This window comes from Hyperolius riggenbachi, chromosome 8 (genome assembly GCF_040937935.1).
Source record: "Hyperolius riggenbachi isolate aHypRig1 chromosome 8, aHypRig1.pri, whole genome shotgun sequence".
Lineage (NCBI taxonomy): Eukaryota > Metazoa > Chordata > Amphibia > Anura > Hyperoliidae > Hyperolius > Hyperolius riggenbachi.
The window spans coordinates 80,083,833-80,108,764 of NC_090653.1; the positions used below are offsets into that span (position 1 = coordinate 80,083,833).

The following is a 24,932-nucleotide window of genomic DNA, read 5'->3' on the forward strand; positions in this document are numbered from 1 at the left end:
AAGGTTAGGGAGTTAAGATTAGTGTAAAAAAAAATCTCAGCTGTCTACAGAAATATTTAACCACTTCGCATCCAGACCTTGTTTTCCCCTTATTGACCAGAGCAGTTTTGACGCTTTTGCGGTGTCCCTGTTTAATCACCAATAACTTGATCTGTACTCGTGCCACATAAATGATCTATATATCTTTTTTTTCAAGACAAACTAAGCTTTCATTGGGGGGTATTTGGTCCCAAGTAAAATGTTCCTCTCTATGCATGTTAATGGGAAAAAGGGGGGGGGGGGGGGGGGAAATAAAAAAATTTCACTATTTCTCAATTTTGACCAATTTCTGTTTAAAAATAAAAAGTGCGATTGACATAAAAACTGTGCCACCAGTTAAAGTCGCCCCAGTATAGATATCCAGATGTGTCCCCAGTATCGCCCCCCCCCCCCCCCAGTATAGCCAGATGTGTCCCCAATATTAGCCCCCCCAGCATAGCCAGATGTGTCCCGTGTTTGCCACCCCCAGAAGAGATTAACAGATGCACCCCCTGGAATAGTGCCCCTCTTTATAGCCAGATGTGTCCCCCGATCAGGATTACCCCCATTATGGCCAGATGTACCCCCAGGATTAGCGCTGCCCCCCATTATAGCCAAACATGCCCCCAGTATTAAGTTATGGGCCCCCCCAGGTGCCCAGATGTGCAAAATTTGTAACCCCCCCCCCCCTCCCCTTGGTTCCTCAGATGCCCCCCAGTAAACATGTATACCCCCTTTGCATATTTCCTCCCCTCCCCCCAAGAAACTATAGCCAGATGTCCCCCCCCCCCCATCAGGCAGCCCCCTCCGTGCACATAGAGTTAATAAAAATGCACAAGCAAGCAGCGACACTCCCCTACCTCGGTCCTGCGACGAGCCTGAAGTCTGATCCTCCGACCCCCGCTCTGCAAGTCAGCCGCATATTGCCTGTAACCCGGGTCCCGGCTTGATGACGTCATCAAGCCGGGTTTCCGGCATCATGCGGCTGACTGCAGAGCGGGGATCGGAGGATCAGACTTCAGGCTCGTCGCAGGACCGAGGTAGGCGAGTGTCGCTGCTTGCTTGTGCATTTTTATTAACTCTATGTGCGCCGAGGGGGACAGGTGAAGGATCGCTGCAGTTCACTACTGCAGTGATCATTCATGGGAGGAGGGTATACTAATTGGCCAAAAGGGAACATGTTCCCTTCCACCAATTAGTATTGCAGCTGACAGTGCCGGAGGGTGCACTCTAAAGAGCACCGACCGTGCACAGCAGGGCTGCAGCCAGGTCAGTATATCTACGTGGCTGTGGCTTAGAGGGTGCCACAGCTGACGTAGATATACTGTAGTGGAGGGGAAAGTGGTTAAAATAAACAAAAAAAAAATTACTTGGTTCTGTTTATTTTCCATTGATATTGGCTGTGATTTCCGCATGAGTCCAGTAGAGGGAGCCATTGGTCAGTCAACACATTACAGATGCTTGCATTACTGTAGGCCTGTCTCATAAACTTCCTGTATTGTACTAATTGTATCAGTTTGTTTAGGTGCAGTTACAATACAATGTAATTATTGTGATTTATAAAACAGATTCCTTGGACGTGTACAGAGTAAGAAACAAACAGGGAATTCATAATACAGACAGTGGTATACACAAAATATGTACACTGGTACATAATACAGATTTGATAGACAGTAATTAGACACAAATGTAACATTATGAACAAAATATATAGTAAATTCTAAGACACAAAAGGTTGAAAAAGTTCTGCCCTTGCGAGATTACAATCTAAAGGAATAGGTGGGAAACAAGAGATGGGGTAGCGTACAATATGTGTACTTATTATTAATAATAATAATTCGTATTTATATGGCGCCAACATCTTCTGCAGTGCTGTACAGAGTACATTGTCTCGTCACTTAACTGTCCCTCAGGGGGGGGGGGGGGGGCTCACAATCTAATCCCTACCATAGTCATATGTCTATGCATGTATTGTGTAGTGTATGTATCGTAGTCTATGGTCAATTTGTGGGGAAGCCAATTAACATATCTGTATGTTTTGGGGATGTGGGATGAAACCACAGCGCCCGGAGTAAACCCACACAGACACAGGCAGACCATACAAACTCCTGGCAGATGTAGATTCAATTTGGGGATCTAGCGCTGAAAGGCGAGAGCGCTAACCACTACACCACCGTGCTGCCCCACATCTGATCACATAAACTCAAGAGATGAAAATCGATTGTATGAGTAACAACAATGGTATCTAGAGCTTTCCTGGAGAATCAAAAGTCTTATTTTCACTTTAAAACAAGAGACCTACCTAGAGGCAGTGTGGTTTTAGGTTATATTTAGTAAGGAGTACAACTTGGCCAGAGGTTGAAGAGGAAAGGCCTGCATATGCTTGTCGGAAAAAGTGAGTTTTGAGGGAGCACTGAAAGGACTTACGAGGCCAGACATTAAAAAACCACTGCAATTAGCTGGAGCTGGCCCCTCAGCGGGTCCCGACCCCATACCACAGGTCGTGTTATCTTCTCCACTTAAGATGGCTGCCAAGCTGAGCCGCAGCTGCGCAGTACGCATAGACGCGAGTGCGCCTGCTCACCTCCCAGCCCTCCTCCAGCCGCATCCTTGTTCCCCGCATCCTCTTGTGCTGCCATAGAGATGCGGCTGGAGGGTAAGACCCTGCCAAAGGCTTACTTTGTAAAGGGGAGGGGGAGGGACACACTAGGTAGTGCTGCGGAATAGGTGCTTGGCTGAGAAATTTAAAGGACAACTGAAGCAAGAGGAATATGGAGGCTGGCATATTTATTTCCTTTTAAGCAATACCAGTTGCCTGGCAGTCCTGACGCTCCCCAGCCTATAATACTTTTAGCCATAGACCCTGGACAAGCATGCAGCAGATCAGATGTTTCTGACATGATTAGCTGCCTGCTTGTTTCTGGTGTTATTCAGACACTACGGCAGCCAAATAGATCAACAGGGCTGCCAGGCAACTGGTATTGTTTAACAGGAAATCAATATGGCAACCTCCATATTTTTCATACTTCAGTTATCCTTTAACCTATTAAGGACCTATTCATAGTAAAACCTACGCCGCAAATGTGACTGTTATAGCCTCATGCGTAGGATTTACACCATCCGCCGTTTCCACTCCTGCCGCGATCGTGCGCCCTCGAGAGGGGAGATTAAGCTGTCATATGACAGCTGACCTCTCCCCTCAATGATCAGAAGCCATTGAGTATGGCTTCTGATCACATGATCGCCGGCGGATCGTAGGTGATCACTGTTAGTGATGCGGCGGTAGGGGGGGGAAAGAAGAGGATCCACTCACCTTCCTGCCATTCCCGTCCCGTCACTCCCCTCCGCTCTGGCCAGCATCCCCACTTGCTCTGACGTAAGTGTCAGGTCCTGGCTTGATTTCGTCATCAAGCCTCGACTCGGAACTTAATGTCAGCGCGAGCCAGGGTGCCGGCTACAGGGAGAACATCTAATTACAGGGGACACACAGCCCAGCAGGCCACACTCCAGATCCAGCTACCTGACACCGCCCCCCCCCCCATGCAAATTTGCCTGATCCTTAAGGGGGGGGGGGGGGTTCAGGCAGGTTTCAAAAGGGTTAAGGTGCGGTAGATTGGGGGGGGGGGGGAGTGCCATCCTAAAGAGGTTTGCTTTGAGGGCTTGCATGAATGTGTTAGGGAGGGGTTAATCTGAGGGGGGGGGGGGGTGTTAGGGAGTTTGGTAAGGGTGAAATGAACTTTAAGTACATTTTTTTTTTTTAAATTAAGAACTGACTAACTTATAACATTTTCATTAAAGCGCCAACCACAATGATGTCAAAAGGTACACAGAATATTGTGGAGGCAATGAAGGAGCATGGCCTTCGAAAAGTGGTGGGCTGCATGTCCTGTGAGTATTCTATTTTCATTTTCCTAAACATCTGGTGATTTAATACTAATATACGACACCTGGCACATCCACCTACTGTTCATCTACTCCTGTGCTAATTCATGTAAGGTCTGGGGTCCACTAGAGCGCTTTCAGAATCTTGAAATCACCAGCAATCTCAAAACCGCTAGGTTAATGAAAGTTGATGGAGGTGATCCCACAGTAGCGACTGCAATTCCCACAGCATTTTTGGAGCATTTGCTCTTCAATACAAAGTGTACGATCGCTGCAAAATCGCTTTTCAATCACTGTACAAATCGACTTTTCCTACCAAATCTATGGAAATCGCAATTTCTGTACAAATTGCTTGCATTAAATTCAAAAGCACTCAACGACTGACATTTGTCCTTTCTAGTGGATCCCAGCCAGTGGCGTAGCTAAGAAGCCATGGGCCCCAGTGCAAGTTTAGCATTGCCCCCCAACACGACCCCCCCCCCCCCCCCCCCCCCCCCACCCCCCAGCATGCTATAGATAACAATTGATCTAACACATCTAAACCAATCAAGGACAACCACAGTGTCTGTGGTGCAAGAAAGAGATGGGAAACTGTGTGTTAGTGATCACTACTATTCAAATCAACTATAAAAGTGAATATTATCAGCATAGGACCAATAAAGAGCTAGTACTGTTTGAGGTGGGCTCTTCGGGGCCCCTCTAGCCCAAGGGCCCCGATGTGACGGCTACCTCTGCACCCCTTATTACTACGCCACTGGTCCCAGCCCTAATGTTGTGTTGGTTTATGTTCTGTTCTTCCATCTGGTGAAACAATGCTTATAAAAGGGCACTTTTACGTAACAGAAGACACTAAAACAACTATGAACACCTTTTAGTTTCAATGAAAGTTTTTTTGCAGAGCTTTCCATAGTTCTGCTAATGCAGAACCCCACTTTCCATAAACACCCATCTGCATAGAGAGTAGCCACACCCATGTGACAATACCGCAATGTTTTAGGTTTTACAAGCATACAACATTGCTGTGTGGGATGCAGAGATGAAGTGGGCGTGTCTGTTGTGTAGTATGAGGAAGTGTGTCTGTACACAAACACTATGGGGGATGGGGAGCTGCAAGGAGCTGAGGGAGGGTAAACACTGAAGCTAGTGATGTCCAAGGCAGATCCCCTTATTCTATGTGCATTACATTTATCCCTAAGAATATAATATAAATATAGTCATTAGTCCTCCAGATTCCTGTGTTGGTTACATGACCCTATCTCCAGGGTATGGCATAGAAATTGACTTCCTGCCAAATGTGACAGGGGTAGCAATTTAATGCATAATGACTGAGGCCTGTGGAGTCGTACAAAAATCATGCCACTCCGAGTTTATGAAACCACCGACTCTGACTCCAGATACCCAAAATGACTCCAACTCCAGCTGCTCAGCCCTGATTACAGCGTCAGAGGATTAAAGGCTACTTAGCTCCCACATTTTTTTTTTCCTGAACTGAAACTCCCCATAAAGGAGGTTCTTAATTGTGTGTGCTGTTGGGAGCTGGGGGGCATCATTACTTGCCTACAGCCGGTTGCTACTCATCTGGGATCCTACCCCCCCCCCCCCCCCCCTTTCCATACAGGATACGCCATCATCTCATCAGACTTGGCACAGAAGCCAGTTTCTTCCCAGCAGTGTTGTACCAGGCAGTTAGGCCTAGTGCACACCAAAAACCGCTAGCAGGTCCACAAAACGCTAGCAGTTTTTGAAGCGTATTTTCTTATTATTATGAAGCGTTTGTGTAGCTTTTTTTGTGTAGCAGATTAGAGATTGTTACAGTAAAGCTGTTACTGAACAGCTACTGTAACAAAAATGCCTGGAAAACCGCTCTGATCTGGCGTTTTATCAAGCGTTTTGCGTTTTTCCTATACTTTACATTTGAGGCAGAAACGTCTCCGAAATCCCAAAAATGCTGCAGCCGGAGTATGCGTTTCAGCTAAAACCGACCCGCTCTGGTGTGCACCAACCCATTGAAATACATTAGCCAAGCGATTCCTCAGCCGCAAGCGTTCCTAAAAACGCGACCAAAACCGCTCGGTGTGCACTAGACCTTAGGAACTGCGGCTTCTATGGCAAGTCCATGGAGAAGATGGCACATCCCATATGGACAGGGAAGGGGGGGGGGGGGGGGGGAACAAGAGGAGCAGCACCTATAAGAGAAGTAATGATGCTCCCACCAACCACTGCTCCACCAACAGCACACGCTATTAAGAACCTCCATTATTGGGAGGTTCATTTAAAGGACCACTCCAGTGAAATAGATTTGCTAGAAAACTATTGCCAACATCCTATTGATTTGATAAATGCAACAAAGTATTGTTTCATCCTTAAGGTGTTTATCAGTGTACACTATAGATGCTAGTTTGTATGTCTGTTCACCTGAATCTGTGTCACTCTCTCTGTTCTTATTCAAGCCTTCCTGCTTTGGGACATCGCAAAAGTGCCCCCTCGCCTTCTGCCAGTGACAGAGGATCACATACGGATGCAGCAGGTGCTGAAGGACTGTGGGCTAGATTATGTGGCAGTGCTTCCTCCACACATTGCAGGTGACTGGGAGCTGCTGGAGTCTTGGTTGATTTTATTTTTACTTAGTAATTTTTAGTTTTGCGTGTTTACACTTCCACTTTCAGTTTAATGCGGACCAGAACTTCCTCTCTGCTCTAAAAAAAAAAAAAAAAAAAAAAGAAAAAGATAAGCAACAGCATAATAACTTTAAAGAAAAACATTTGGTACACCTGATACACATCCTGCAAAAAATCTGCAGTGTCTACTTCCTGCTTTCATGGAAGCGGACAGTGTTAACATCCTGTGTTTACAAATTAGCTGCTCTGCCAAGGCAGCCAGCTGACACAGCTGAGAGATTAAATGACAGTTGTGATTAGGCCCAGATGTGGGGGAATTAGACAGGCTAAACTCTCTAAATACATACAGGGTGCATTTCTCTATGTTTTCCTTCTGTCCTCTGCAAGAGTTCAGGTCCACTTTATACTAGTTGCTAATCCGCATTTCAACAAATCCAGATGTTAGACTTGATTATAACAGTAGGGGAGGAAGGGCTGCAGGGAATGAGTCCCTATTTTGAAGGGGGTGTGGCTGGAGGTGTGGGCGCTGCCAGAGTATTCTTCAGACATGGTAAAGCTAAGAAGCAGACAAATTGACGACTGCATTTTATAACTTACAAACCAAAAGAGGTCTCTGGTTATGACCTCAGGTGGACATTTTATGAGTTCTCATGTCCACAATGGCCTAATAAGGCAAGGGATTGATCAATATGTGATCAAAAGTAGATCAGGTAGTATTGATCGATTTCTACCACCTCGCCCACCTAATTTCAATTTAATCAAGGCTGCTATAATTTCATGAGACTAAAGCTGTGTACACAGCTAGATGAAACTCAGACAAGCTGGCCAACAGCAACTGCCTCTGCTGAGAGTAGCGAGAACCCATCACTAGCCTGTAAGCTAGCGATGTGTCTGCACAGCCTCGGCCCTGCAATGTCACCCGAGGGATAAAGTCCTGATCCTCAGCGGGCAACATGCCTTGTACATGTGCCCTGTTGATGTGCCCAGGACAAGAGGTGTCACGGACAGCAGCAGAGTAGCCATACTTAACTGCTGTTTCCATAGCTCTAAACTGCATTGGGCAGTAGAAAACTTGCAGCTGTAGGCATGAGATTGATAATAGGCAAGGTTTCTAGCAAAATCTTCCACAAATGATGTAGTGTTGGCTAACTTCAGCCCTGAGTCGTGCCCTGCCCCTCCCAGCTTTACTTAGATGCTCCCATTGGCCAGTGATCATCACCTCTAGTCATGTGATAGTGGTGACAGGATTGGGCTCGGTTCCCACTTGCTGTGAAAATGTATCTTTTTGATAAGTTTTCTGCAGCTCCAAGCCACACAGGAAGCAGATTATATTGTTAAAAATAAGGTCCGCCTCCACTTGTGAAAAAAATGGAGCGCAAAGTCCCAAACTACTCAATTTTTCCAGACAAGCAGATGTATTTCCTATAGCCACCGATGGTGCACAAGCATCCACAGCAGGTGGAAATGTGACGAGAAAACAAAGAAGACCCTGAACTGTCAGCTCTGCTCTGTGCAGAACAGTCTCATTGTGAATGGGAACCGAGCTTAGTGGGCACCAGTGTCCAGTTCACCTGGAACAGCTTTTCCTGAGAGAGAGAGAGATAAAAATGTAGGCCAGGACTTCATGAGGAAAGTGCTTAGCTTGCCCATACAATCTAAACTCATTTTGTGTTTCAGTCGGTCCATTTTTCAAGCTGCATAAATGTGCACACATTTGCATAATCCTGCATCAAGTTGGAATTCTTTGCATCTCATTGACCATCCCTAGTGAAGAACTCTTTGGGGTGTGTCAATGGGTACCTGGGATGATGTTACTCACAACAGGGGGCAGGTCTGGATTTACATCACAAGAGCCTATAGGCACAGATATTCCAGCCCCCTAGACTTTGCGCTCCATGAACCTACAAGCCCCCACCAAACTGCACGGCAAGTGTGCTGGCTGGCCCAGATTTCACACCCCCCCCCCCCCCCCTTCTTCCCCTGCTCGCTGTAGGTAGCCACAGGTGCCCCTTAATATTGAGGGTACTTCTTGTTACCAAATACTAAGTAGCTTGAGATGCTCCCAAGTATTAGGTAGCTAGAGTTGCCCCTGACTGAACGGATATCTCATCAGTGGAATGCATAGAGCCAGATGAATAACCTCATTTATGCTCTGCTCAGAACTCTGCATAGGGAAGGAGGGAGGCACTGGAGGAGGGGAGTGAGACGCCTTTCCATCATCAGGCGCCTGTAGGCACATGCCTATACTGCCTTATGGTAAATCCGGCCCTGACAGGGGGTTCTTGGTAGACGCCATATTTCATAAAGGAGTCTATGCTAAAATAATGTTGAGAAACTTAGGTATTTAACTGTCCTTTCTCTCTTTCACTGTGTATGGTGATCTCAGTTCCACAAACTTTATACAACACTATATTGACTCTTTATTTTGCAAAGTATTTCGAGCTGTATGATGAACATTCGTGAAAATCAATGTCTGCTGATCTGACCTTGTGACTTTTCTTTCTCCCCTTCATTTTCAGCTGATAAGCCCCTCACTAAAGATTACACTGTGACCGTGAATGGGCGAGGAGGTAATGTGATCTCCACTCATGACCTCAGTCACTTCTTCCTGCGATGCCTGAATACCAATGAGTATGATGGGAAGAGCGTCACATTATCCCGGGATTACTCCAATCTGTAATTGTGCCACCTGCTGGTGATATAACAACACATCTACATGTGCAACAGGAAGTAGAAAGGAGAAAACTTACCGTAATTCATCTAAAATGTTATGGGGTCTATTTATAAATAAAGCAGATCTAAACAGACAGGCCAGGTTCCACTCTAATTCTGTGGCATTATTTGCTGTGTTTAGAAAGGGCGCTGACAAATGATGCTAAAGGTTTAAAGAGTGAATGAAGATGTAGCATTAATATACTGATATTTGCCCGAAATGCCCAATGAATAGTTCTAATGCATTACTGATAACCTTAAGGTCATTGAAATACCCCATGACTTCCTGTTAGAAAAACAGCCTGTACACTGAACACCAGCTTCACTTTTCCTGCCCCTGAAAGCTTTACTCTCACATCTGTAATCGGCAGATCAGGCCTGACCATTCCTGTGGATGTCCCTGCTACTTACTGGGCACAAACACGGGGGGCAAGATGCTCAGCAGTTCTGATGTACACTGCAGGTCATAATAAGGCTCCCTACACACTACATCCGATTCAGATTCTGAATTTTAATCGTTACTGCATGCTGTGTTTTTGACTCCGTTTTTCTGTTGATTGCATTCAGGGAAAATCGGAATTGCAAATCGGAAACGGAATCGGAAAACGGATTTGCAGTGTGCAGGGAGCCTTAGACAACCAGGAGATTCTCAGATCTCTAAAGTGGGGGTAAAATCAGTAAACCATTATTAATGTTACAATTGATCAAGGGCCTTTTTAGGGCTAATTTAACACATTTCCTTATTGTCTTATCTTAAAACATTCACGACTTTATGATTATGAAATGACAATTGTTTGCGTATGTTTGCAATAAACTGGTTGCAGGAGAACCTGAAATAATGTTGCCGTTATTTCTCTGAATTGTATTTGTGGGAAACACTCACTGGCAGATCTGCTGATGTTGGAGCATTCCACCATTCCACTTTCATTTCTGAAAAAAATGGGAATCACTAATGGCCCATACTCACGGGCTACAATTGTCGCCGCGGCGCGCGCGTGTTGCGGCGACAGGTCGCCGTGAGTATGCGCCGTTGCACGGGCGCGCACCCCGAACTGTCGCTGATGTCGCCAGGCGATTGAACTGGTCAATCGCCTGGCGACAGTTGCCGCCGCACGCGGACTAGCGACAGCAACCTCCATTGAGGAATATGAAATTCCATTGAGAAATTCCGGCGGGGGGGGAGGAACGTTGGCGACAACTTCCGTCGCGCCGCTTGGTCCCTCTTCCGCGTGTGTACGCGGAGGGACCTGGCTAGGAGCTGTCGCCGGCCTGTCGCCCACATGCTCACGTGTGCTGGCGACAGGCCCAAAAAGTTGCCCGTGAGTATGGGCCATTAGGCTCCGTGTACCGGTGCAGGCTAAACCTGTGCTGTGTTACCTTATTTCGCCACAAGGGGCTGCAAAAAACAATGAAAGTACATGGAGACTTTCACACTTACTGTTGTCCCTTGCGGGTGTGCTGAAAGTGTGCCTTCCGACGCAACGGCAACAGCGCGTTACCGCAAGCAACACTCTTACCACACCGTGCTTGTGGTAATGGTAGTCTATAGGTCAGTGATGGCTAACCTTGGCACTCCAGCTGTGACAAAACTACAAATCCCATCATGCCTCTGCCTCCCCGAGTTATGCTTAGAGCTGTGAGAGTATAACAATGCCTCATGGGACTTGTAGTTCCACCACAGCTTGAGTGCCAAGGTTAGCCATCACTGCTATAGGTGATGCACGTATTGTAAAGGATGCGGTGCGTCGCTGCACACATGCGCAAACTGACAGGAATCCCATTGAGGTACTACCTTCCCAGCATTGCGATGCAATGGTATTGTCTATTGTGACACAATGGGCTTGATGTGAAAGGACTACTGACTGAATAGGCTAAAAAAAAAGAGAAATATTACAAATCAGATTGTAACTTGTCAGGGCAGTACAAGAAGCCATTGTGGATGTTGCATCAAATATGTACGTGAATGCTGCCTGTCAGCTTCCTGCTTGGCTGATGTGTTGCTGGTTGCTAGTGAAATTCTAGTCTGCATCCTGGTGCATGCTGACCCCGCCCACTATCTCTGCCTGTGCTGTGTGTAGGCGACATGCACTTTACAGTATTTCCTGCTAGCATGCTAAGAGCAAAGCTATTTACGGTAGTTTGTTAATACACCGTCTACAACTAAGGCTGGCACATTATAACCCAAGAAATATTGTGTTTAAGGAACAACAAGCAAGTAATTCATACTATTTTTTTTTTTTTTTTTTTTTACACTCTTTAGTATTTAAAAGCCTATAAATAAACACAATATTAAAATAGCAAAACGCAGCACTGACAGCCAGAGCACAGGTAAATATTATTCCTGCTTCCCTTCAGGTGCCGATTATAAGTAAATTTTCTTCAGATGTGATAAATCGAGCACATTTTTACGATCAAAATTACCGGTATACAGAATATCATGTAGTATGTGGAGGATATCTACGTAAAACCGTTCTATGGTCAATTGGGATAAAAAATTTAGTTGATCGTATTTGAAGAGAGAAAATACCATAATTGTCCGGTTAAATGGGAACAATTGATAATTACCTTCCGATTACTTTCGATCACGCAAATCTAATAGAATGATCACATTTGATGAAAATATACATTACAATAACATTTGTGAAGCGCTTTTCTCCCATAGGATTCAAAGCGCATAGATAAGTCTCAGATCTATACAGGGTTGCAGGCCGGACGGTGTTACAGAGGAAATGGGGGTTCACAAATGTCAGACTAAACAGGTGGCTTTTCAGTTTGGCCTTAAAGGGAACCTGTGCTGAGTAAAATTTATTCAAAATAAACACATGAGGTAACTTCAAATGAACATTACATAGTTACCTTGCCATCAGTTCCTCTCAGAAGCTCGCCATTTTTTTTCTGACAATGATCCCTTCCAGTTCTGATAACATTTTGTCAGAACTGAAGTATATTATTATTATTATTATTATTATTATTATTATTATTATTTAGTATTTATATAGCGCCGACATATTACGCAGCGCTGTACAGTGTGTGTATAAATATATATATATATATATATATATATATATATATATATATATATATATATATATATATATATATATATATATATATATATATACTAACACTATACACTAACTGTCCCTCAAAGGAAGCTCACAATCTAATCCCTACCAGTTGCTGTCAGTTATAGCTGAGAGGACAACTGATGGGCCAAGTAATGTCTATATTTCCCTATGCCTCAAGTGGGCAATGTTACAGTTTAACAGTGTGCTGACCAGAAAGCTGTTTTGGGGTAATGGCCATTTTCAAAATGGAGGACGGAGAATTCCCTTGTTCACAGTGGACAAACAGGACGCGGGAAAGGATAAAGAGATTGAAGAGTAGACTACACGGGAGGTAAGTATGACTTGTGCATGTTTATTTTGTCTTTTAATTTTCAGTTCAGGTTTTCTTTAAAGGAGTTATCAGGGATTTCCATGTAAGTTAAGGGCTACTTACCCGGGGCTTCGTCCAGCCCCAAGCTCCCAGCATGTCCCTCACCGCAGCTCTCCCCGGTCGCCGCCTCTGCCTCCCTGTTCGCGGTGATGATGTCAGGCCGACCTGGAGGTTGGCTTGTACTGTGCCTGTGTGAGCGGCGCTGTCAATCACTGCCACGTGGACCGGACCGTACTGTGCAGGCGCAGTAGTTCTGTACCTGCACAGTACGCTCCGGTCCACGTGGCAGTGATCGACAGCGCCGCTCGCGCAGGCACAGTACAGGCCAACCTCCAGGTCTGCTTGACGTCATCACCGAGGACAGGGAAGCAGAGGCGGCGACCGACTGCGGGGAGAGCTGCGGTGAGGGACATGCTGGGAGCTTGGGGCTGGACAATGCTCCGGGTAAGTAGCCGTTATTTTACATGGAAATCCCTGATTACTCCTTTAAAGGGAACCTTAACTGAGAGGGATATGGATGTTTGCTTTTAAACAATAGTCCTGCTGATCTCTTTGGCTGCAATAGTGGCTGAATTACACACCTGAAACAAGCATGCAGCTAATCCAGTCTGACTTCTGTCAGAGCACCTGATCTGCATGCTTGTTGAGTGGCTGTGGCCAAAAGTATTAGACACAGGATCAGCAGGAGAGTTATTTTAAAAGGAAAAATTCATATCCTTTTTCGTTTAGGTTCCCTTTAAATGCTTCCAGGCATGGAGTGTCCTGATTGGGTGTGGAAGGGAGTTACAAAGTGTAGGGGCAGCATGACAGGAAGGCTCTGTCTCCAAGGGTTTTGAGGTGGACTTTGGGGGTGACCATGTTGTTAAATTTACCATTACAACATACAGTAGAGTCCTGGTTATGCGAAACTTGACTAACCAGCAGTCTCAACCAACCAACACAAACCGCCGGCAGTTCTCTTAGTGGTGAATGCCAACTTCTTAGGCTGTGTGGGCTCTGCTGTGCTTAAAGGCTGCATTAAATGGTAAAATACAGTACTCTAAAGTATATAAACCTTGGGGGAGCCATGGAATCCAGAGTCTATGGTATGTACTGTATATAGAGTGTGGTACAGCACAAAGGGGTTTATCAATTAAGCTGGAGGAGCGCGAGTAGTGCGTATGGTAGTGCTGTGCTGGTAACTTACATGTGCTTCATTCACTTAACGGCCGCTCCACTCATCCCGCCCTGAGCCCCGTGGCTTCATAGGACGTGATCCCCACACTTTGGTCCAATAGGCTGCCTTTGCCTGTCACTTGACAGGCAGCCTATTGGACCAATCAAAATGTGGGGATCACCTCTTCTAAAGCCACTGGACCTGACAGGGCTCAGGGCAGGATCAGTGGAGCGGCCGTGATTTGGAAGGAGCGTATAGAAGTTGCCAGTGCAGCACTACCACATGTAGCGTATGCACAACTCGCACTGTTTAATGAATCAACCCCTAGATTAGCTAGGCCTATTTTGAACATTGAGTCTCAAGCACCCAGAAAGCACACTTATTACACAGGCATCAGCTGATCCCCATCGGTACCGGATAACCAATACTCCACTGTAATTTCATTGTGTTAGTAATGCAATTATTTTGTCTGGAGCACCACAACACACCACTGTGAACATAGCCTAAGATGTATTTGGTGCATTCCCAGCCCACATGGTGCCTGTAGATGCATATATGCTCTGTTGTGAGGGCAGCTTGGTAGAGTCCCTTCACTATCAGCGCAGGCAATTCCAGCAGAACGGGGACATGTAATTCAGAACTGTACTGTGTAAACAGACGGCGATCTGATGACAGATCAGAGATCCGTCATTGAAGCGGGGATGCGCGCGCACGATCCCCAGCAAAACACGCCCCCAGGACTGCATGCCAATCTGCGTTAGGTGGTGCTGGGGCTGCCGCCACGGTCACACCCATCGGCATGACGCAGTCGTCTACTAGTTAAAAAGGAGCTTATCTGCCATGGCACGGGGAGAGATCAAATAACAAGTTGTGATTAGAAACAGATGAAGGGGAATTAGACAGGCTAAACTCTCTAAATACATTCAGGGTGCATTTCTCTCTGTTTTCCCTCTGCCCTTTGCAAGAGTTCAGGTCCACTTTACTTTTAAGTTGCGCTGCGATATAAATGCATCAGAGCCAAAAAGTCACAGCGCACACAACCCTTGCAAACAGTGAGGCATACAGTACAATGAAAGTATGTCACACTCCCACTGTAAATGCACGCAATGCCTTATTAATGTACAGCATGCTGTGCATTACAGCACAGAACATTCACACAGAAAACAGGACATTCGGCAACACGTTACTGCATAGTATAACCTCCAGTAATAGAGAGATATATTTAGCTGAGATTAAAAAATACAGACGGTCCCCTAGTAACAAACATATTCTGTTCCGGGAGATTGTTTGCAAGTTGTATTTGTTTGTAAGAGTCCTGTGTCAAACATGGTGAGACGTGGATAAATTACGTTCCGACAACTATGTTTTTTTGGTTGCTTTTAGTGTTTTAACTTATAACAGTGTATACAATACTGTAACATTTAGCAACAAAAATATGTAATAAACAGTATTGTATAATTTTGTACATGAAGACAACTTTGATTGTATCTCTGAAATGTAACGTGTGTTGTTTGAAAGTAGTACACCATCAGTACAGATGAAAAACTACAGGGGGAGGAAGATCTACTCTTTCAGGCTGGGTTCACAGTGGTCAGCTGCATAACGCATACGTTATGAGTGTGAACTGCAATGGAGACTGGACATAGACTTTAATTGCAAAGCCTGCATGCAGCGAGTTAGAATAACGCCTTTGGTTACTGTGAACAGACCCATAGAATTGTATGAGCAATGAGTTGACATGCAGAATTATTCTGTAACACAACTGAGCACTGTCAACTAGTCCTCAAGCTTACAGTCTAACTCTAAACAGAAGTGTAGACTTCAAGTAAGGGCAGCCTGGTGCACACCAAGAGCACTTCTGAACGCTTTTAAAAATGCCAGCTCTTTGAAAAGCGATTGGCTAATGTATTTGAATGGGATGGTGCACACGAGAGCAATGTGATTTTCTCCGCAAACGCGGTTCCTGCAGCATTTCTGCGCTTTTCTGAGGTGATTCAGCCTCAATGTTATAGTGTGGGAAAGTGGACAGAAGCTGTTCAGTTCCAGCTCTACCGTAACAAAAAATTAAAAACGCTACACCAAAACGATCTAAAAATCGCTAGGCATGCTAAGAAAATCGCTCTACACATGCCCAGAATTGCTCTGAAAAATCACTTCAAAAAGCGCTGAGCGTTTGAGATTCCGCTAACACTTTTAGTTGTGCACTGGCCCTCAGGTGAAAAAAATCTAGTGGTCATGGAGGAGGCAGTTATTCCTTTGAAGCAAAGTGATTGCAGGTCTGAAAGTATGGAGAGGATAACTAATGGAGAGCTTTGTGGGTGAGGGTTGGAAATGTGTGCTCTGGATTCTTTGGGGAATGTGCAGACAGCGGACAGATTGGCAAAGGGGCCTCAGAGGATTGGGAGGAGAGTTAGGTGAGACAAGTAGCAGTGTTCAGTAGGTACCGGATAGGTGCCAGTGAGATAGGTATAAACAAACATAGATATTACATTTAAAGGACCACTGCAGCTGAAAAAAGTTAGCAGTTAAAAATCTGACAGAACCAACAGGTTTTGAACTAGTCAATCTCCTCATGGGGGGTTCTAAGGATTCCCTTTGTTTTCAAAAGCATTAACTGAAAAGCAGTTTAACTGCCAAAATAGTAAGATGCCAGCCAGCCTCCATGCTCACTTGCACGCTATTTTGTCAGTCAGACTTAGCAACTGCCATTCAGGAAATGCTTTTGGAAACACTTGAAAAAGCGCTTTGTATAGTGATCCGTGGGATCAGTCTTTGAAAACTGAACGGAGGGTCCGAATTTGCAAGATTTTCACGGACCCCGGATACACGCAGGGGTAGTGAAAACCAATGTAAAAATGCATCTCCCTCTACACAGACAGCTTTGGACACAGAAACGGATCCGTTTCCAATGTCCCAGCCCTGTCTGTGGGTGGGGAGGGGGCCGACATGCTGAAGGGAGTAGCAGGCAGGAAGGGGGACAGCAGGCACACCGGCGAGGGGGGGTTAGACCTCCCCTTCCTCACCTGGGACCCCGCTCCCCCTCCAGCTAGTTTCTTTTAAAATCAATTCTGAAGGGAGCGGGAAACTCACGCACTTCCTTCCTTGCACCACCGCTCGCCACATCACTTCCTGCAATGTCGCCCTCTTTACTTCATTGGGCGGCATTGCAGGAAGTGATGCGGCGAGCGGTGGAACAAGGAAATTAGCTCGCTGCAGAATTGCTGGAGGGGGAACGTGGAAGGAGCACCCAGGTGAGGGGGGGGTCTGACCCCCTTCACTGCCGCTGTGCCAGCTGCCCCCCTTCCTGGCTGCTACCCTCTCCAGCATGGCGGCCCTTCCCCACTCAGCACGGATCCATTTGCAAAAATGTAAACAGACTTTAAACGTGCTGCAAAAAGGGCCGCATGGATCAGTTTTCCAGTTGTTTATGCTCCAGTTTAGAAAACTGGATCCCGAACCGCGAATAGCGTTCTGCAACCGTATCTAGTGTGGACAGAGCCTAAAGCATTCTCATGTTAGCCAAATAGCCAATTGCTATTGTTTCTCCTACCCTTCCCCTTTATTCCCCTTTCCACACAAAATAACATATCACTGAGCCCAGCTGAACATGATCTTCACAGGCACATTGTCATGGTTACCGCACTGTAATTTGCAATCAGTGAGGCAGATTTATCAAGACAAGTGGAGCAGCTGCACAGGGCAACCAATCAGATTTCAGCTGTTAAATGAAACAAGGATTCTGATTGTTTTGAGCAACTGTTACAATTTTGCTCCAGGTTTCTTTTGCACCTGTCTTGATAAATCAGCCCCAGTGCATTTATATTGCTTTAGCAGAGCTCCGTGACATAACCCTAGAAAAAGAGTTTTCAGGATTTTCATGAAGAACAAACTAGTGACAATATGAATGTCTGATCACCACTCTTTATAAATAGTCTGCTGGGAACCCAACTGATTACTGCATCGTCAGTGGCTAGGTCCATTTAGCTGGACCACAGAAGTGAAATTATTTACTTATAATACTTAAATTGGGATATTTGTCGGCCATAAAATCAAATTCCATTTACCCACTGCTCTGTATTTATTATGCAGTTCACATCTTGACCCTGCATCGCAAGCATTTCAGTATAATCATAAATGTTTCTGCTGTAATGAATCTTACCTCAGTCAGCCTAGCACTATTTGGTACATTGCCGAGGAGAAGGAAGCTTGTTATCTCCCCTCCTACATTCCTGCTCCTCACTGATGGGCTGAGGGCAGTTCAGTGTGACACAAGGCTGAGAAGGGTGAAGCTGCTGAAATACCGTATGATCTATGCTCACATGTGTTTACAAAGCAAGCTAGATATGACAGTGCAGTTTCTAGAAGAAAAGAGCCCGGTTCACATTAGAGTTAAAAAACGGTCCGTTCCCGGATCGGAAAGGGAACGGATCATAACAGATGGCAACGGATCCAATGTTAACCTAATGTATCCGTTCTGCAGGAAGGGATCTCAAGTTTCCTGCTGCACCAATTTTCCGGACCGCTGAGCCCAGCAGAATGGACACGGAAGCTGAAGCGCTGCATTGGGGCAATGAGAAAACGGAATGTTTCTTCAAACAAGTGAAGAAACAGACTGATCTAAGGGGCAAAATCCACTTTGGGGGTGGGGGGGGGGGGGGGATATGGGGAAACGGAATGGAAGCAGCGGAAGGCAAACGGAGTGAAAACTGATCTGATTGACCGCTAAGATTGGATCCGTTTTCACAGACCCATTTGCCACTAACGCAAGTATAAACTGGGTGTAAGGGAGGAAATGATATCAGGATTAGCTTCAGTCAACACCACTGAAAGCTTTTGCATTAAAGCTGAACTCCATATTCACAGGTAATGAAATTATGCAACAAATCTGTATCTGCATTCTAAAATAAAAAAAACAAACAATTTTGCTACTGATCAGAACTTCAGAACAGGGCCGGGCCGAGGCATAGGCTGGAGAGGCTCCAGCCTCAGGGCGCAGTGTAGGAGGGGGCGCAGAATTCATTCAGCTGTCATTCCTAATTGCGTTTGAAGCAGAAATAAATAAGAGAAGGGGATACATGGCAGTGACTGCAAGCCAGATAACTAGAGATTAAGGTGTTAGGGAGGTTGTGGGCCCTGTGGCGCCTCTTAGTCTAATAGCAATCAGTGTTTGATGGCTGGGGTGGCAGGTATGGAGGGGCGCACTTTGGTGTCTCAGCCTTGGGTGCTGGAGGTCCTTGTCCCGGCTCTGCTTCAGAAGGTCCTCTCCAGCAGATACAGGGGAGGGCTCATGTAGTGGTGACATCATCACTGTCTGCTTAGCTCCATGTGCCCACTAAGGGTGGTGTGAGAGTCAAACTGTGGCATTTAACAGCCCTTCAAAAAGCAGCTGTCTCCAGACTGACATTTTTGACATCCCTATGCCACACCCAGGTTAATGTCCAACTCCGTCGAAGGGGGGAACTGCACTTATCTGCCCCTCAGGTATTGTTCACAGGTTTTTCTGCAGATATGAGGGTATTAAACCCTGGCATCTTACACTTAAACACTGCTGGTGTGTTTATCATGATGCTGCACACATGTATGTATTTAGGGCAGGGATGTCAAACTCAAATACAAAGTTGCCTAAATTAAACACTGGGACCAAGTTGGGGGCCAACATCCTCCTTTATAAAACTCCTTATACAGTTACCTGGTGTCTAATGACGCCCTCTCTCCACTATACAGTTACCTGGCGTCTAATGGCCTCATCCCTTCCCTATACAGTTCCCTGGTATCTAGTGGCACCCTCTCTCCACTATACAGTTCCTGGGTGTCTAGTGGCCCCCCTTCCTCAACTAATACAATCCCATGAAGTCTAGTGACACCCTCCCTCACCTATACAGTTCCCTGATGTCTAGTGCTTTCCCCTTTCCACCCCCCATATGGCTTCCCTAGTAATCTAGCGTTTCACCTCTAATATAGCTTCTCTGGTGGTCTAGAGTGGGCCAAACATAGTGCAAAGTGAGGAAACCATTTGCGGGCCAGATTTGATGGATCTGCAGGGCAGATTTTTTGCATATATGAATTAGAGGGTTAAATAACGCTACTTGCAGGACAGGTTGTGGCATCTGCTGTCAACCAGGTACATTGTGCATGGGCCACGGTGATATTTTCCACAGTGAACTATGGAGTGTGTGGTTACAAGAGCAACTAAATGTCGGGTTTAACTGCCTCATAACTACTGGGATTGGCAATGAGATAATGGATGGTCAATGAAATTCTAATAATTAGTGAGTTCATGCTAATTTATGCCACTGTTATGTGTGGCTCGGAAATGGACCAGTCAAAATCGTCAGATCCAGGGTTTATTGGCCCAATTCCAAGCTGCTTAAATTTGCATAAAATAAGCATAAAATGTGCATTAACATAAAATGATTAGCATCTCACTACCATCTCTACTGACAGGGAGCTAGCAAGTACTCTAAGGGGGAAATATTCTATGCCATTTCAAGGATACCAGAGCTCAAAAACGTCGGAGAAACCTTTCTCCTATCTGCCCCCCCCCCCCCCCCAGCTCACCTTACTGCGCAGTAACCAGAAGTAGCAACTAATGATAACCCCTCCAAATTTTCTTTCACTCATGGTTAGTGGTTGGCTGAAGCCATTTAGTGTCAAACAACTGTGTTTACTCTTTTTAAATCATAATAGCTACAAAAACTACCCAAATGGCCCAGGTGAAAAGTTTACATACCCTGGTGTTTCGGCCTGAAAATATGCACACAACTTGACAAAAATGGGTTTTAATTTGTTATGAAAGGTAACCATCTTCACCTGTGAACGGTTTGCGTGTAATTAGTGGGCGTATATCTGCCAGAAAAGTTAGTTGAACTTAAAACAGGAAAGGGATATAAGAAAATTTCCAAGGAATTGAGAATGCCAATCAGCAGTGTTCAAACTCTTATTAAGAAATGGAAAATTATGGGTTCTGTTGAAACCAAATGACGATCAGGTAGACCAACTAAAATTTCAGCCAAAACTGCCAGGAAAATTGTTTGGGATGGAAGTAAAAAAAAATGACCTCAGATGAAATACAGGAAGTAAAAGGTATGGCAGTTTCAAGATGCCTAATAAGGAGGGACTTGAAGAAAGATGGGCTGCGTGGTCGAGTTGCCAGAAGCCATTACTACGCAAATGCCACAAAGTATCCTGCTTACAATATGCCAAACCACACAAAGACAAGCCTCAAATCTTCTGGCACAAAGTCATTTGGAGTGATAAAACTAAAACTGAACTTTTAGGCTACAACCATAATTGTTAGATTTGGAGACCTATGATGGAAGGCCTTTCCATTCCTACTGTGAAACATGGTGGTGGATGGTTTAGGGATGTGCGAGCTACAAAGACAAAGGAAAATTGGTCAGAATTGATGGCAATATGAATGCAATAATTCATCAAAAAATACTGGAAGGAAATTTGCACTCATTATGCAGGAAGCTGAGCATGGGAAGTACTTGGATATTCCAACATGACAATGATCCAAATCACAAGATCAAGTTGACCTGTCATTAGCTACAGCAACACAAATTGAAGGTTCCCAGAGTGGTCAACTCAGTCTCAAGGCCCCAATATAATTGAAACACTCTAAGGGGACCTGAAACGTGTTGTTTATGCAAGACAGCCCAAGAATTTATTGGAACTGGATGCTTATTGCCAGGAAGAATAGGTAGGTTTACCATCTGAGAAGATAAAGAACCTCACCCACAACTACCACAAAAGACTGCAAGCCGTCATGGATGTTAAAGGGGCACTACACAGCATTATAAACTGGGGTATGTAAACTTTTGTTTACGGTCATTTGGGTAGTTTGTGAAGAGTTTGTGTAGTGATTATAATTTAAAAAGTCAACCCCTAACCATAAGTGAAAGAAAAGTTTCTGCATTCTCTTTAATATTCTATGAAAAATGGTTAAAAGCAACACCAGGGAAAATATCTAAACCAGATTTACTTACCTGGGGCTTCCTTCAGCCCCTGGAAGCCTATGTGTCCTTCGCTGCAGCTCCGCTCTCAGCGAGTCGCCCATGGTGGCATCCATAGCAGCTGCCAAACAGAGGCGGGGAAAAGCTCATAAAAAGTCCTGTAAATGCAAGGAAGTAATTCTAATGCATGATAAAAAATAAAAAAAACTGCACTTAAAACAGTATGTATTATTATTAGTTCCTTGCCTGGCGATTTTTATTGCAGCAAAAAACTTGATCTTGGGTTCAGTAACTGATTCGCAAAACTTATTTAATAAATTATCTCATTTTACTTAATAACTAATTTCTCTCCTTATCTGACTTAACCCCCTGGCGTTATGATTATTTCCAGATTTAGGTTCTAAAAGCCGTGCAATTTTTCACAAGTTTTTAGACCCTAAAAACAAGAAAAAAAACATACTCCTGCATATAACTCACTCAGGCTCGGGATTACCACTCTGAGCTGCGGATTTCCGTCCCCAGCCGGACGCCAGATTACCGCTAAGGAGGTTAAAGGATACGTCCAGGCAACTAAAAAAAAAACAAAAATCCACTTACCTGGGGCTTCCTCCAGCCCCTGGCAGTCGTCCTGTGCCTTCGCCTCAGCTCCAGTGGCTCCCGGTCCCCTCCTCGCCAGGCTTCTTCTGCGCGGGGCACGTGGTCACGATGACGTCATCAGGACGGTACTGCGCAGTCACAGTAGTCGCAGTAGTTAGACCTGGCGAGGTCAGCATCTGCAGCGGACACCGGGAGCTGCAGGGAGGGCACACGACTGCTGCCAGGGGCTGGAGGAAGCCCCAGGTAAGTGGATTTTTGTTTTTTTAGTTGCCTGGACGTATCCTTTAATTCATGTTTCATCTCTCCTTATTTGACTTAAGGTGTCCATACAATAGACAATGTATAGACTGATCAACCAAGTTACAGATCTCTCTCTCTGACCGAATCTGAACGTAGTGAGCTCATACACACTGCAGGCAGATTTCTGATTGATTTCAGTATTAAATCGCTCAAGAATCGGCCTCGTGATGCCGCCTGCTCTGCTGTCCCCCCAATATAATATGTGCCCCGTGCAACTATACTTTACCTGTCGGTGTGAGGCACAGGCTCCGCCTCCGCACTGCCTCCCATACACGTGCCCCACGTCATTACCGGTGTAACGTGTGTGACGTCACATACGTATATGCTGGCAACCATGTGGGGTGCATGTATGGTAGGCAGTGTGGAGGCGGAGCCTGTGGCGGACACCGACAGGTAAAATATAATTGCACGGGGCACATATTTCTTTTGGAGGGACAGTGTCGGGGGTTCCGTATCGTTTGTCACTCGTCCCAATATCACACGCTGTTACCACTGCGCTCCCGATCCTGTATGTCAGCCCTACTTCTTGTAGCATGTCCGAATGATACATGCAACCAATTTTGGCCTAAAATTGCTCTTAGTGACACAGATTTTCGTCCGATTATAATAATTAAATCAGATAGTCGATTGGCCGCCAAGTCACCTGATGTATAGCCGCCTTAAATTCATGATTTACCTTTATCAGTTTATCTCATAAAAAATCTCTCTGATGTGTCTTTATTATAGCATGCCACTGGAAGTGACTGCTACTGTGTAAGGTGGAGCAGCTCATATATTTCATTGCCTGGAAATGCACACTATTCTTGATCTATCACTATATGTAAAGGGTGTGTCTTCCTCTGCATGTACAGCGCCAGGTTACTGATGATGCAGCGAGGCACGCAGAGTATGAGTATGTTGCCCATGTCTCCTCTCACTTGCTTCCTACACAGGAAATGCTTTGGCTGCCTCCCCCTCCTCCTCTGCTCTTCTCCTAGCAGTTCCCACCTTTCAGCTCATCCATCTCCTACCTCTTTTCTCCTCGCTCCCTGCAGAATAAAATGCATTAGATCCCAGTCCATAGAACACCCTCAATAACTGTCACTTTCTCTGTTCAATGAATCATCTGGATAATGGTGCTGTCCTATCGCCTTGGTTTTTCTCTTTCCTGTGGGCCCCCTTTGCTCCCCTCTTGCCTTCCTCCTCTCCTTGTCATCTGAAAAACTCCACTGAGCCATCTTTACTCTTTCCTTCAGAGCATGTTTTCAGAGCATGTCGATCACTGGAGAATATAAGTGATCCAGCAAATGTGGACTGCGTTTATTAAAATTTGCATAGCTCCCAACTGTCCCTCTTTTGGAGGGACAGTCCTTATTTGGGAGCCTTGTCCTCCTGTCCCTCTTTCTTCCTCATTTGTCCCTCTTTCAGGGCTTTGTCCCTCTTTCTATGCGAATATATAAATATATATATATATTTCTCTACTAAAAATGTGTTTGACTCTAAAATTTATTCCCATCCTTTAAATTACTATATTAATAATTTTAAAATGTTAATATGAAGAAAAATGAACAAGGATAGAAAGGACTAGTGTGGTTTGAATTATAAAACAACATTTTTCTTATGAAATCTTTATGGTATGCGTGACTAGGGGTGTGATGGGGGTGTGGTCAGTGGTGTGGAAGGGGCGTGGCTTGTGTCCCTCTTTCTCATCTTAAAAAGTTGGGAGGTATGCATTTGTATGTTAGGAGGGAAAGGTTTACAACCCTCACATGGCCCATATGACCCTATAATGGGGGTTCCCGAAAGGTCAGTGAATTAAAGCCTTGTACACACGCTTGACTTAAAGAGACACTGAAGCGAAAAAAAAAATATGATATAGTGAATTGGTTGTGTACTATGAATAATTACTAGAAGATTAGCAGCAAAGAAAATATTCTCATACTTTTATTTTCAGGTATACAGTGGTGTGAAAAACTATTTGCCCCCTTCCTGATTTCTTATTCTTTTGCATGTTTGTCACACTTAAATGTTTTTGCTCATCAAAAACCATTAACCATTAGTTAAAGATAACATAATTGAACACAAAATGCAGTTTTAAATGATGGTTTTTATTATTTAGTGAGAAAAAAATCTCAAAACCTACATGGCCCTGTGTGAAAAAGAAATTGCCCCCTGAACCTAATAACTGGTTGGGCCACCCTTAGCAGCAATAACTGCAATCAAGCGTTTGCGATAACTTGCAACAAGTCTTTTACAGCACTCTGGAGGAATTTTGGC

At 45.0% G+C, this 24,932-nt stretch overlaps 1 protein-coding gene and 1 long non-coding RNA gene across 3 annotated transcripts in view; one reads left to right on the top strand and one right to left on the bottom strand.

Moving 5' to 3' along the window:
- Nucleotides 1-10,069, top strand: part of BLVRB (biliverdin reductase B) — a 32,202-nt gene extending 22,133 nt beyond the window's left edge. Inside the window, exons 3-5 of the mRNA XM_068250773.1 lie at nucleotides 3,817-3,906; nucleotides 6,351-6,482; nucleotides 9,038-10,069. Of these exons, the coding sequence (XP_068106874.1) occupies nucleotides 3,817-3,906; nucleotides 6,351-6,482; nucleotides 9,038-9,198 (383 nt within the window). The 3' untranslated portion in view covers nucleotides 9,199-10,069. The remainder of the gene's footprint in view (nucleotides 1-3,816; nucleotides 3,907-6,350; nucleotides 6,483-9,037) is intronic.
- Nucleotides 1-24,932, bottom strand: part of LOC137528957 (uncharacterized) — a 58,776-nt gene that overhangs the window by 6,192 nt on the left and 27,652 nt on the right. Inside the window, exons 1-2 of one of the 2 annotated variants that reach the window (XR_011023511.1) lie at nucleotides 9,005-9,768; nucleotides 6,316-6,596 (exon numbers count right to left, since the gene is read on the bottom strand). This is a non-coding gene — a long non-coding RNA (uncharacterized lncRNA). Of the gene's footprint in view, nucleotides 1-6,315; nucleotides 6,597-9,004; nucleotides 9,769-24,932 lie in introns of those variants that run through there. The other variant, XR_011023510.1, reaches the window with a different exon arrangement.